Genomic DNA, 13202 nt, shown 5'->3' with positions numbered 1-13202 from the left:
ACAGGCCCAATCCACTCAATGTCTCTGTATACCTGGGATCAGCTGAGTGTATGTTCTCTGGTCTGTCTCAAATGTCAGTCCATCTTTCTTTCCCAAAGCCTTTCACAGTATTCCAGCTGTGGTCTGTCTAGTGCCTTGATGTTGTCTGGCGTGTATTTTAAGAGTTGGAGATGGTGATCCACAGTTCAGATATGCACTCGCTCATTGCTTCTTATTTCTGACCCTGCTCCAGGTATTTTCCCAGTGACAAGGGACGCCATCGACTTCCTGCTGTCGAAAAACGGCAGCGGGAATGCTGTGATCATAGTGATAGGAGGAGCAGCCGAATCCCTGGACTGCAACCCAGGAAGCAACATCGTGACTCTCAAGAACCGCAAAGGGTTTGTGAAGATAGCACTGCAGAACGGGTAAGGAATTCTCTCTTTGGGTTGGACCCAAAGTCACTATTGTACGTATCCAGCACTATTCTTCCCGCATCCCCTCACAAACTCTTGTCGCACGTTTTGGCCATTTTCAACCCTAGTCACATCCTCCCCACTGACATCAGGAATGTATTGAATTGTGTTCCATTGTATCTTGAGTCAGCCATGTTCCAGTGTCTCTAGAGTCACATGTAAACCAGACAGGGTAAGGATGTTACATAAGCTGGAAGGAGGCTGGAGGATGCAAGAGGAATGTAGCGATGGGCAGGACACGAGCAGGTGGCAGATAATCCATAGTGTTAAATTGTCCCCTTTGGCAGGAAGGATAGAAAATTCAGAAACGAACACAAGTTGTTGGAAACGCTCAGCAGGTCTGGCAGCATCTGTGGAGAGAAATCAGAGTTAATGTTTCTGGTCAAGTGACCTCTCCACAGATGCTGCCAGACCTGCTGAGCTTGTCCAGCAATTTCTGATGTTGTGGGTTGTACAGAATGTTGGTGAGGTTTATTCTGGAGTACTATGTCTAGTTCTGATCATAGTCATAGATGTACAGCACAGAAACAGACCCTTCAGTCTTATTTCTCCGTGCCGATGTGATATCCGAGATAAATCTAGTCCCATTTGCCAGCATTTGGCCCATATCCCTCTAAAGACTTCCTATTCATATACCCATCCAGATGCCTTTATTTAAATATTGTAATTGTACCGACCTTCACCACTTCCTCTGGCAGCTCATTCCATACACGCACCACCCTCTGCATGAAACTGTTGCCCCTTAGGTCCCTTTTAAATCTTTCCCCTCTCACCTTCAACCTATGCCCCTCTAGATTTGGACTCGCCCACCCTGGGGAAAAGACCTTTGATATTCATCCTATCCATGCCCCTCATGATTTTATAAACCTCTATAAAGGTCACCCCTCAGCCTCCAATGCTCCAGGGAAAATAGCCCCAGCCTATTCAGCCTCTCCCTATAGCTCAAACTCTCCAACCCTGGCAACATCCTTGTAAATCTTTTCTGAACCCTTTCAAGTTTCACAACATCCTTCCTAGTAGCAGGGAGACTAGAATTACATGCGGTATTCCAAAAGTGGCGTAACCAATGTCCTGTACAGCCACAACATGACCTCCCAACAATTCTACTCAATGCACTGAATAATAATGGCAAGCATATCAAATACCTTCTTCACTATCCAATCTATCTGCGACTCCACTTTCAAGGATCTATGAACCTGTACTCCAAGGTCTCTTTGTTCAGCAACATTCTCTAGAACCTTACCATTAAGTGTGCAAGTCCTGCCCTGATTTGCCTTTCCAAAATGCAGCACCTAATATTTGTCTAAATTAAATTCCATCTGCCACTCCTTGGCCCAATAGCCCATCTGATCAAGATCCCGTTGTACTCTGAGGTAACCTTCCTCGCAGTCCACCACACTTCCAATTTTGGTGTTATCTGCAAAGTTACTAACCATATCTCTTATGTTCACATCCAAATCACTTATATAAATGACAAAAAGCATTGGACCTAGCACCGATCCTTGTGGCACACTGCTGGTCACAGGCCTCCAGTCTGAAAAGCAACTGTCCACGACCACCAGTCTCTGTCTTCTACCTTTGAGCCAGTTCTGTATCCATATGGATAGTTCTCCCTGTATTCCATGTTATCTAACTTTGCTAATCAATCCACCATGAGGGACCTTGTCAAACGCCTTACTGAAGTCCATATAGATCACATCCACCACTCTACCCTCATCAATCCTCTTTGTTACTTCTTCAAAAAACTCAATCAAGTTAGTGAGACACGATTTCCCATGCACAAAGCCATGTTGACCATCCCTAATCAGTCCTTCCCTTTCCAAATACATGTAAATCCTGTCCCTCAGGAATCCCCCCAACAACTTGCCCACCACTGATGTTGGGCTCACCAGTCTGTAGTTCTCTGGTTTTTCCTTACTATCTTTTTAAATAGTGGCACCATGTTAGCCAACCTCCAGTCCTCTGGCACCTCACCTGTGGCTATCGATGAACATACAAATATCTCAGCGAGGGGCCCAGCAATCACTTCCATAGCTTCCCACAGAGTTCTACCATACACCTGATCAGGTCTCAGGGATTTATCCACCTTTATGTGTTTTAAGCCATCCAGTACCACCACCTCTGTGATATGGACATATTTAAAGATATCACTATTTTCCCATGTTTCATGTTTTCTATATCCTTCTCCACAGTAAACGCTGATGCAAAATATTCCTTTAATATCTCCCCCCACATCCTGTGGTTCCACACATAGGCAGCCTTGCTGATCTTTAAGGGGCCCTATTCTCACTCTAGTTACCCTTTTGTCCTTAATGTATTTATAAAATCCCTTTGGATTCTCCTTAACCCTATTTGCCAAAGCTATCTCATGTCCCCTTTTTGTCCTCCTGATTTTCCTCTTAAGGATTCATTTGATCTCTGCTGGGTATACCTGACATGTGCTTCCTCCTTTTTCTTGACCAAAACCTCAATTTCTCTAGTCATCTAGCATTCCCTACACCTACCAGCCTTGCCCTTCACCCTAACAGGAACATACTGTCCCTGAACTCCTGTTATCTCATTTTTTTTGAAGGCTTCCCATTTTCCAGCCGTCCCTTTTTATCTGCAAACATCCGGCCCCCATCAACTTTTGAAAGTTCTTGCCTAATACTGTTAAAATTGGCCTTCTGCCAATTCAGAACTTTAAACTTTTAGATCCAGTCTATCCTTTTCCATCACTATTTTAAAACTAATAGAGTTATGGTCACTGACCCAAAGTACTCCCCCCATTGACACCTCAGTCACCTGCTCTGCCTTAGTTCCCAAGAGTAGGTCATGTTTTTTGCACCTTCTCGAGCAGGTACATCCACATACTGAATCAGAAAATTTTCTTGTACACACTTAACAAATTCCTCTCCATCGAAGCCCTTAACACTGTGGAAGTCTAACTGTGTTTGGAAAGTTAAAACCCATACCACAACCATCCTATTTATTCTTACAAATAACTGAGATCCCCTTACAAATTTGTTTCTCAATTTCCCGCTGACTACCGGAGGGGTCTATAGTACAATGCCAATAAGGAGATCATCCTTTTCTTACTTTTGCCCTGTTTAGAGGAAGAACATTATTAGGCTTGAGAGGGTTCAGAAGAGATTTACCAGGATGTTGCTAGGAATGGAGGGTTTGAGTTATGAGGAGAAGCTGGATAGGCTGGGACTTTTTTCTAGAGCGTAGGAGGTTGAGGGGTGACCTTTATAGAGGTTTATAAAATTGTCAGGGGTATGGATAAGGTGAATGGCAGGTGTCTTTTCCCTATGGTGGGGTATTTCAAGACTAGGGGACATCTTTTTAAGGTGAGAGGAGGAAGATTTAAAGACACAAGGGGAAACATTTTTACAGAGTGGTTAGTTTGTGCATGGAATGAACTGCCAGAGGAAGTGGAGGATGCAGGTACAGTTACAATGTTTAAAAGACATTTAGATAAGTACATGAATAAGAAGTGCTTGGAGGTATATTAGCCAAGCACAGGCAGGTGAGACTAGTTTAGTTTGGGAACATGGTCAGCATGGACTTGTTGGGCCAAAGGGTCTGTTTCCTTGTTGTATGACCTATAACAATTTCAGTTGCGCACCTCTAATGAGGTCAGGGCAGCCTAAAGAGAGTCGCTTCAGCAGGGTTTAATTTGTGAAGCTTCCAAGTCAGGTTGAGAATTTGCAGGTTAAAACTGAGAAAGTTTAAGCTCTCAGATTTTTGAAAGGTTCATGACAACAAATTTGGAAAGAATGTTTCCAGAGCCTTTGGCAAAGAAACTGGAAGGAATCAGTTCACTAGAAACTTGAGTTGTGATAGACATGTAACCTCTCTGGACTTGAGTTTCCATAAATGTCAAGAAACAGATTGGAACTTTTGATTTGTCATTTTTTTTTAAGATAATTCTAACATTAGGTAGTTTAGTTTGTTTTCTTTGTATCATAAACAATTCTTTGATACAAAGCTACAGGTTTTCTTTAACAATGTGTTTCTGTGACTAGCCACCACAATAACTGACAACTCAAAAAAAAAAGTGATCTGTCAAGCCAAGTTGTGGTGATTGGAACCAGGGCCAGGTGGATCCATTGATTATGAGATCCTTGGTTGTGGTTAACCTGGGCCAAAGGGGGAGCCCTGGCTGACAGATATAAACAGGAGATTCAGATGCTGTCTTCAGTCTGGGGACCGACAATCATTGCTGATTGTTGTACAAATGCTCACTAATGCCCTTTAGAAAAGCAAGTCTGCCACCCCTACTCAGTGTGGCCTATATGTGACTCCAGACCCACAGCAATGACTCTTAACTGTTGTCTGAAATGGTTGAGCAAGCCACTTAGTTTAAAGACAATAATGAAGTGCTGGCCTGGCCACATCAAAGGATAAAGATGTAGCTGTGTGACAAGTTTATTTTGATAATTTTTCTATGAAATGGTTTGGGATAAGTAATGATCTTAAAGGCAGTTATTGTGAGAGGCATTATTGGGTGGCACAGTGGTTAGCACTGCTGCCTTACAGCACCAGCAACTCGCGTTTGATTCCACCCTCAGGTGACTGTCTGTATAGAGTTTGCACATTCTCCCCATGTCTGTGTGGGTTTCTGCTGGGTGCTCCAGTTTCCTCCCACAGCCTGAAGACATTCAGGTTAGATGGATAGGCTGTGCTAAATTGCGCTGAAGTGTCCAGTTAGGTGGATTAGCCATGGGAAATGCAGGGTTACAGGCTAGGGGCATGGGTATGGGTGGGATGCTCTTTGGAGAAATTGGGCTGAAAGGCCTGCTTCCACACTGCAGGGGGATTCTATGATTGTAAATGACCATTTTCCAAAATATTCTGTTTTTTTCCCTTTGCTTGGCAGAGCCGATTTGGTCCCTGTTTACACTTTTGGTGAGAATGAAGTCTACCACCAGATTATCTTCAAGGAAGGCAGTTTGATGAGAGCGATACAGAAAAGGTTCCAGAAGCTGATTGGATTTGCCCCCGTGGTTTTTCAAGGCCGGGGTTTTTTCTCGAGCAACTCCTGGGGTCTCGTGCCTTATGCCAAACCCATCAACACCGTGGGTAGGTTGTTTACCCTGCAGAAATTGCTTTAATAAACATGGAATACCAGGAGCAAAAATCATTGAACTTATTAATAAAAATAATGCTGACATTGATTGTACAGGCGAGGTGGTGGTGTAGTGCTAATGTCACTGGACTAGTAATCCATAACCTCCAGGTCCATGTTCTAGGAACATGGGTTTGAATCCCAGCTGATACCATTTGAATTCAATTAAAATATGGAGTGTAAAACTAGCCTAAAGATGACCGTGTAGCCACTGTCAGTTGTAACAAAAAGCCAGTCTCCATGTTGGTGAAATTATCACAGTTTAGAAACAACAGCAATGTGGTTGGCTCTTAACTGAGCTAGAGACGCAATCAGTTTAATGCTAGTTCCGAAGATGAATTGTATCATTCTCAAAACGTTAACTCTGTTTCCTCTGCCTTTAAAAAAGGACCTAAGGAGCAACCTTTTCAGAGGGTGGTGCGTGTATGGAATGAGCTGCCAGAGGAAGTGGTGGAGGCTGGTACAATTACATCATTTAAAAGTCATCTGGATGGGTATATGAATAGGAAGGGTTTAGAGGAAAAGGGCCACATGCTGGCAAATGGGACGAGATTAATGTAGGATATCTGGTCGGCATGGATGCGTTGGACCAACTGTGTTTCTGCGTTGTACAGCTCTCACTGCAGAACCACGTCACATTTCTCTACGTTAAACTGCATCTGCCATCTGACCACCTACTCTACCAACTTATCTCATTCTTTTTGAAATTCCACACTGCCCTCTCCAGAGTTCACAAAGTTGCCAAGTTTCATATCTTCTGCAAATTATGAAAGATTGTGTACACCAAAGTCCATGTCATGAATATATATATCAACAAAGCAAATGGTCCCAACACTGATCTGTAGGAAACTCCACTACAAACCTTCCTTCAGTTTGAAAAGCATCCATTCGCCATTACTTTGTTTCCTGTCACTCAGCTAATTTTATTCCTTGAGGTCACAGATTTGTTATACAGCTCCGAATGCACTGCTTTTTGGAAATCCATGTACAGCACATCAACAGTGTTACCCTCATCAACCATCTCTGTTACTGCTTCCAAACACTGCAGATGGCAATGCAGGAAACTCAGCAATACCAAATTATCCAACAGTTACTGTAGCAAGTTGATGGTGCAGCCTGGAATAAAATGTTGCCTTTCAGAATTGTTATGGTGCAGAAGGAGGTAATTTGACACATCATGCCTGCTCCAGCTCTTCAAATGCGTGTTATAACCTGTAACTCTCCTGCCTTTTCCCTGTATCCTTGTACGCTATTGATTTAAATCAGTCATCTGATGCCCCACTTGAATGCCTCACCTGAACCTGCCTTCAGTACATTTCCAGGCATTTGCAGACCCTAATCACTCAATGATTGAACAAGGCTTTTTCCTCATTATCCTTGCTGCACATCGCCTAAATCTACGAACGAAAACAGAAGTTGCTGGAAAAGCTCAGCAGGTCTGGCAGCATCTGTGAAGAAAACCCTTCTGAGGAAGGGTCACCAGACCCGAAACATTAACTCTGATTCTTTCTTCACAGATGCGACTTCTGTTTTTGTTTCTGATTTTACAGCATCCGCAGTTCTTTCGGTTTGTATCTTAAATCTATGCCCTTTTGTTCTTGTTCATGTCACAAGCAGGAACAGTTTCTCCTCCTGTGTCCCAATTGCTGATGATTTTGAAAACTTCTGACAAATTTCCTGTTGGCCTTCTCCCCAAGGAGGACAGAGCCAGTTTCTCCAATCTATCCTCATGACTGAACAAGGCACCTTGTTACTTATCTAAATCCAACCTATTTATTTCAGAAGTCCCTTCCCCTCCCCCATTTCTGAAGAAGGGTCTAGGCGTGAAACGTCAGCTTTCCTGCTCCTCTGATGCTGCTTGGCCTGCTGTGTTCATCCAGCTCTTCACCTTGTCATCTGCAGTTCCTACTATCTCTGAAACAATTTTAACCCCACTGCGAAACCTCTTCTAAGGATGCCTACCTTGAAGAAGTTACCCTCCTCCCTCCGAAAAAACCTCAGTGGATCTCTCTCCCACAAATAAACTTCTTTACTGTGTTGCATGGATGCCAATTGTACAAAGTAATGGTTAATACTGGAGACTGTATTTGCTCTGCCCGCACTAAACATGATGCAGATTTGGGTTGGAATAAGGCACAACATCTTAGCATTCTCATTAAGTGCTGACTTATATCTACCAATCTCCTCATAGTATTACTAACAATATCTAACAGACTGTAGTTATTTTAATTGACCTGCTCAGACATCTCCAGGGCAGGTGAGACTTGAACCTTCTGACCCAGAGGTAGGTTCACAACCACTGTGCTATAAACGTCCACCTAATTGTCATGAAATAAATTTATATCCTGCCAGTGCTAGTGCATCTTGTTAAGACTTGATGTGGAGGTGCCAGTATTGGACTGGGGTGGACAAGGTCAGAAATCACACAATGCCAGGTTATAGTCCAACAGGTTTATTTGAAATCACAAGCTTTCAAAGCGCTGCTCATTCATCGGGTGAAATGGTTCTTCAAAGGAGCAGCGCTTTGAAAGCTTGTGATTTCAAATAAACCTGTTGGTCTATTACCTGGTGTCGTGTGACTTCTGATTTTAAGACTCAACAGTGGGTGGCGGTCTACCACTATAATCCAGCTCAGGCCTTAAAATCCAGTCAAAGGAAAAAAGATTCTTTCTTTCTTCCATCTGTATCTACAGCTCCATATTGGTGCTCCAACAGGACACTACCATTGGCAGAATCCTTGAGTGGGGTGGGGTGGGGTTGGTGACAATTGGAAGCCAGAAGATAGACCATGGAAGCTCCTGAATTGTGCCCAACCCAAGTTGACCATCTCCAAAGTAACGCTTCAGTTACACCAAGCCCTGGCTAGACTACATTATACCAGTGAGGCACTCGTGGCACAGGACAGAGATTGGTCTTGGAGGAAACATCATGTTGTGGTCATATTGAGCAATGCCAAGGGATAAACTATTGGCAAAGGTTAAACATTTGGGCTGTATTCCCCAGTATTTAAAAGATCGAATGATGATTTGGTAAAAGTTTTCAAGAGATAAATGGGAGCCAAAAGGGAAAGAAAATTAGGAGAAGCTATTTCCATGATTTGAAGTTTAAGGCCATATGTAAAGTCCAAAAATTAAAGCTGACCCTTTTCAGGGGTGAAATTTCTGAAACACTCTGAATGTCGAATGGGGGTTGGGTAGAGTTTTGTAACTCTCTCTACAACTAACGGCAGTTGTCGTTTGATCAGTAAAGTGATGGAAGGTGTCACTAACAGCGCTATCAAGCAGCACCTGCTCAGAAATAACCTGCTCAGTGACGCCCAGTTTGGGTTCCGCCAGGGCCACTCAGCTCCTGACCTCATTACAGCCTTGGTTCAAACGTGGACAAAACAGCTGAATTCCAGAGGTGAGGTGGGGGAAGGCAGTTGCGTAATGCTACTACCACTGGTCTAGAAATCCAGAGACCCAGGCTAATCTCTGCTGACACAGGTTCAAATCCCATTGCTGCTGTAATGGGGAATTTAAATTCTGAGTGACTGCCCTTGACATCCAGTGAACATCTGACAGTGCCCAGGAGTTCTTGTAAAACTAGAGTCAATTTGGATTCGAGGGTAAACTAGCTGCTGGTTGGTGTTGTACCCGGAGTTGTTGGAGGTCAGCCATCCCTGGTTTGGACAGACAGATGGCAAGTAATATGCATGCCACACAAATACTAGGCAATGACCATCTCCAATAGGAGAGATTCTAACCATTGTGACTTGACATTCTGTGGTGTTACCATAACTGACGCCCCCCCCACCCTATTATCAACATTGACCAGAAAATGAATTCAATACATTGTATAAATCAGTGGCTACAAGAGTAGATCAGAGGCTAGGAATTTTGCAGTGAGTGGCTCTCCTCCTGACTCCCCAAAGCCTGTGCACTGTCTACAAGGCACAAGTCAGGAATGCAATGGAATCCAGTTGTTTGGATGAGTGCAGCTCTAACAACACTCATGAAGTTTGGCACCATCCAGGACAAAGCAGCCCACTTGATTGGTGCCACGTCCACTCGCTACACTACCAATGCCCAGTAGCAGCAGTATGTACCATCTACAAGGTGCACCGCAGAAATTCACCAAAGATCCTAATACGGTATATTCCAACCCCCCAACCACTTCCATCTAGAAGGACAAGGGCAGCAGATACAAGGGAACACCAGCCCCCTCCCCATCCTGACTTGGAAATATATCGCCGTTCCTTCATTGTCGCTGGGTCAAAATCCTGGAACTCCCTCCCTAAGGGCATTGTGGGTCTGCCTACAGTACATGGATTGCAGCGGTTCAAGAAGACAGCTCACTCCCACCTTCTCAAGGACAGCTAGGGATGGGCAATAATTACTGGTCTAGTCAGCAACGCCCACGTCCCGTGAGAGAATAAAATATGTTGCTAAGTGTAAATGTGAAAATATTTTTTTGTTTGGAGATCTGGGGCAAAAGCAATGATGTGGAGTTAGTTCACATTTAAATGATGATCTTGTTGAATCAAAGAAATAATTCAAAATAAAATAGATAATCTGCCTGTTATCACATTGCAATTGTGGAATCTTGTTGCTCACCAAATGGGAGCAACATTATTTATTGCGTTAATCAGATGACAATGGATTAAATTATGTTTTGTTATTTGGACTTCAGAGATTAAGTTATGAGGGGATTCTGGAACTGGGGGAGACAATCTGAGAATGAGGGCCAGAACATTCAGGAGAGATGTTAGGAAGCACTCCTACACACAAAGGGAGGGAAAAGTTTGGAAATTTCTTCCACAAATGGCGGTGGATGCTGCATCTGGTGTTAACTATAAATTTTAGTTTTTTTTTTGTTAGGCAAAGGTATTAAGGGATATGAGCCAAAGGAAGTTTGGAGTTAGGCCATGATCAGCCATAATCTCATTGAATAGTAGAACAGGCTCAAGGGGCTGAATGGCCTACTCCTGTTGCTGTTTTGCATTAGTTTCCTACATTGGTTCAATAAAAACTGAAAGAACTGCGGATGCTGTAAATCAGGAACAAAAACAGAAATTGTTGGAAAAGCTCAGCAGGTCTGGCAGCATCTGTGAAGGGAAAAACAGAGTTAACGTTTCAGATACGGTGACTCTTCCTTAACTAGGACCTAGCTACCATCAGTTCCGAGGAAGGGTCACCGGACCCAAAATGTTAACTCTGATCTTTTTCTTCACAGGTGCTGCCAAATACTGAGCTTCTCCTACATTTTATTTGGTCTTCAGAATGGTTTCACTTGTCTGTCGAGTGGTTTGGAAAGTCATGTGATCACATGAGGTGCTATATAAATGCAAGCTCTGACTGACTGTTTTGGCAAGACAGTTCAAACATTTTTTTTTTTCTTCTTGCAGTCGGGGAACCAATTACAATTCCACAGATTGAGAACCCCAGTCCTGAGGAGGTGGACAGCTATCACAAAATGTATGTCTTCTCCCTCATCAAACTGTTCAATAAATACAAGACCAAGTTTGGCTGTAGCGAAATGGCTCGGCTGGAGGTGATTTAAGGCACTTTCATTGGAAACACCCGGTGGCCATTTTTTTTGGGAGCCCTCTGGAAGATGAGGGACCCTTTCAGCTGTTTCACCACTAACGTTCAAAACTTACTAAAACTCTGCCACACCTGGACTACCAAATAATGAAAGGAAATCTCTTTAAAAGCAACATCCACAAAAGAAAATTCTTTTCGTTAAGCAATATTCTTGTCAAATTTAACGTCGTAACTTGCCAGTGATTTTATTTAAAAATTGCGTATAATCTATTGGTACCTGTTTAATCCCTTTTGTATGACAGGGTTGATAACAAATGGATATTTGGTTTTTGAACAATAAGTGGGAGAAATGTTTCAAATGCACAAACAATGCAAAAATGCCAATGTATCTGATAGCTTTTTGCACCTTGACTATGTTGTTGAATTTCTATAACAGCCCTCTTGTAATTGGAAGGGAGGGAAAACAAACTTTTTTGTGTGTGTGCGAGGCAAAGAGAGTGCTTGGTCAAGTTCAGTGTTAGAATGACAATTAGCACTACATTGTGGTAATTGTGCAATAAGATTGATAAATTCTACAGCTCTGCCAAAACAAGGGAACTTCTGACTGGAATCTCTTGCGAATCTAGCTTCAAGCACAGATCAAGGTCAGACCAGGATGGTGATGGATAATTTGCAAACCTACAGCAGGAAGAAAACCAGATTATTCTGATTCTCTGATATAAAACCCAAAATTACAGATGCTGGAGATCCGAAACAAACAAATTGCTGGACAAACTCAGGGGTTGTGGCAGCATCTGGGGAGAGAGAAACAGAGATAATGTTTTGAGTCCAGTGACCCTCAAGAACTGCAAGCAGCTAGGGAAAAGTTGATATGCATGCTGAAGGTAGTGGGTGAAAGGAGTGAGTGGATAGGGAGCCCAGAGAAAGAGGGAAAGGAAAAGATTTGGTAGATAATGGGATTATTGATAGTAAGAGAAGCTAGATAGGTCATAACAGGTGAATCTGAGTGGGTGAAAATGGGATTGTTGTGTTGAAAGCAACACATTTTATGACAGAACCTGGGGTTAAAGACATTGAAAGAAGTCTTCTTGTTCTAAAATTGTTAAATTTGATATTGAGTCCAGAAGGCTGCACAGTTCCCAAGTGTAAGATGAGATGCTGTTCCTCTGTCTCGCAGAGTCAGTCTCACTGGAGCACTGCAGCAGGCCTGAGACAGAAATGTTGACCGGGGACCACAGCTGAGACCTACTGAGTCTCTCCAGCAATCGCTGATTATCATGCGATGCCCTTAACTTCTTGCCTTCGAGTTGCTGTTGTCAGCAGCTGCCTTCTGTTTGTACAGCCAGCAGGAGGCACTGCAGTTGCCAAGACTGACTCCATGGGAAATCACTGAGCTGTGATTCTCCAGCTGTCTGCACCTGGACATGGGCGCCTCTGGAGTAACCTGTGTTTGGAATAATGCAATCAGTGCGGGTAGCTGTGTTCATGATGGAAGCGAGAGTGGGAGAGAACATTTAGGTCTCAAATATTGACTGAGGGGGAGCGGGAAATAGAGAGTGTGGGACCCCCACACACTCTGAGAAGCAGTTTGATTGAAGAAGCCAATTGATTCGAATTTGCACTATGTTTCTCGCAAGAAGATTTCAGCAAAGCACCAATGGAAACATTCCAATAAGCTTTTAAAATACTTTTTATGACAATCTGTTTACATCTAGCTATTTGAAGTGAAGCCATATTGTAACTTTTTTTTACTCTAATTTTAAATGAACTGTATAAAATTGGTTTTTGAGTGTCTGTGGTGTTTTGAAAACAGGTGAAAGTCACTGCTTTGTGGTGCCCGGTGTTCAAAAGGTTTCAGTATTTTTCCGTTCTTGCCTTTCACCTCCTGTTCCTTCCCACCACTCCCCCCAACCCCACCTTGTCTTAACCTCCTTTCCCCACACAGTTACACCACAAGTTGACAAAACAGTTTTTGTACCAAATTGTGGAGTCAAAATAAAAGTGTTTTTAAAAAAAACGTCCATGCTGTTGTTATCTGGTGCTTGAGAGAGGTTGATTGCTGACAAATAGGACTGGATTAATTTAGAGACAACAAGGTTCAGGGCTGGA

At 43.1% G+C, this 13202-nt stretch overlaps 1 protein-coding gene across 3 annotated transcripts in view; it reads left to right on the top strand.

Annotated features, from left to right (window-relative positions):
- Positions 1-13091, top strand: part of dgat2 (diacylglycerol O-acyltransferase 2) — a 659593-nt gene extending 646502 nt beyond the window's left edge. For 2 of the 3 annotated variants that reach the window (XM_048598470.1, XM_020518660.2), the window contains 3 exons: positions 233-407; positions 5320-5522; positions 10955-13091. In XM_048598470.1, the coding sequence (XP_048454427.1) occupies positions 233-407; positions 5320-5522; positions 10955-11109 (533 nt within the window). In that variant the 3' untranslated portion in view covers positions 11110-13091. The remainder of the gene's footprint in view (positions 1-232; positions 408-5319; positions 5523-10954) is intronic. The other variant, XM_048598471.1, reaches the window with a different exon arrangement.
- Positions 13092-13202: the final 111 nt, after the last annotated feature.

Source organism: Rhincodon typus, chromosome 6 (genome assembly GCF_021869965.1).
Source record: "Rhincodon typus isolate 14 chromosome 6, sRhiTyp1.1, whole genome shotgun sequence".
Lineage (NCBI taxonomy): Eukaryota > Metazoa > Chordata > Chondrichthyes > Orectolobiformes > Rhincodontidae > Rhincodon > Rhincodon typus.
The sequence above is the reverse complement of the archived record's forward strand: the minus strand, read 5'-3'. Positions and strand labels throughout refer to the sequence as shown.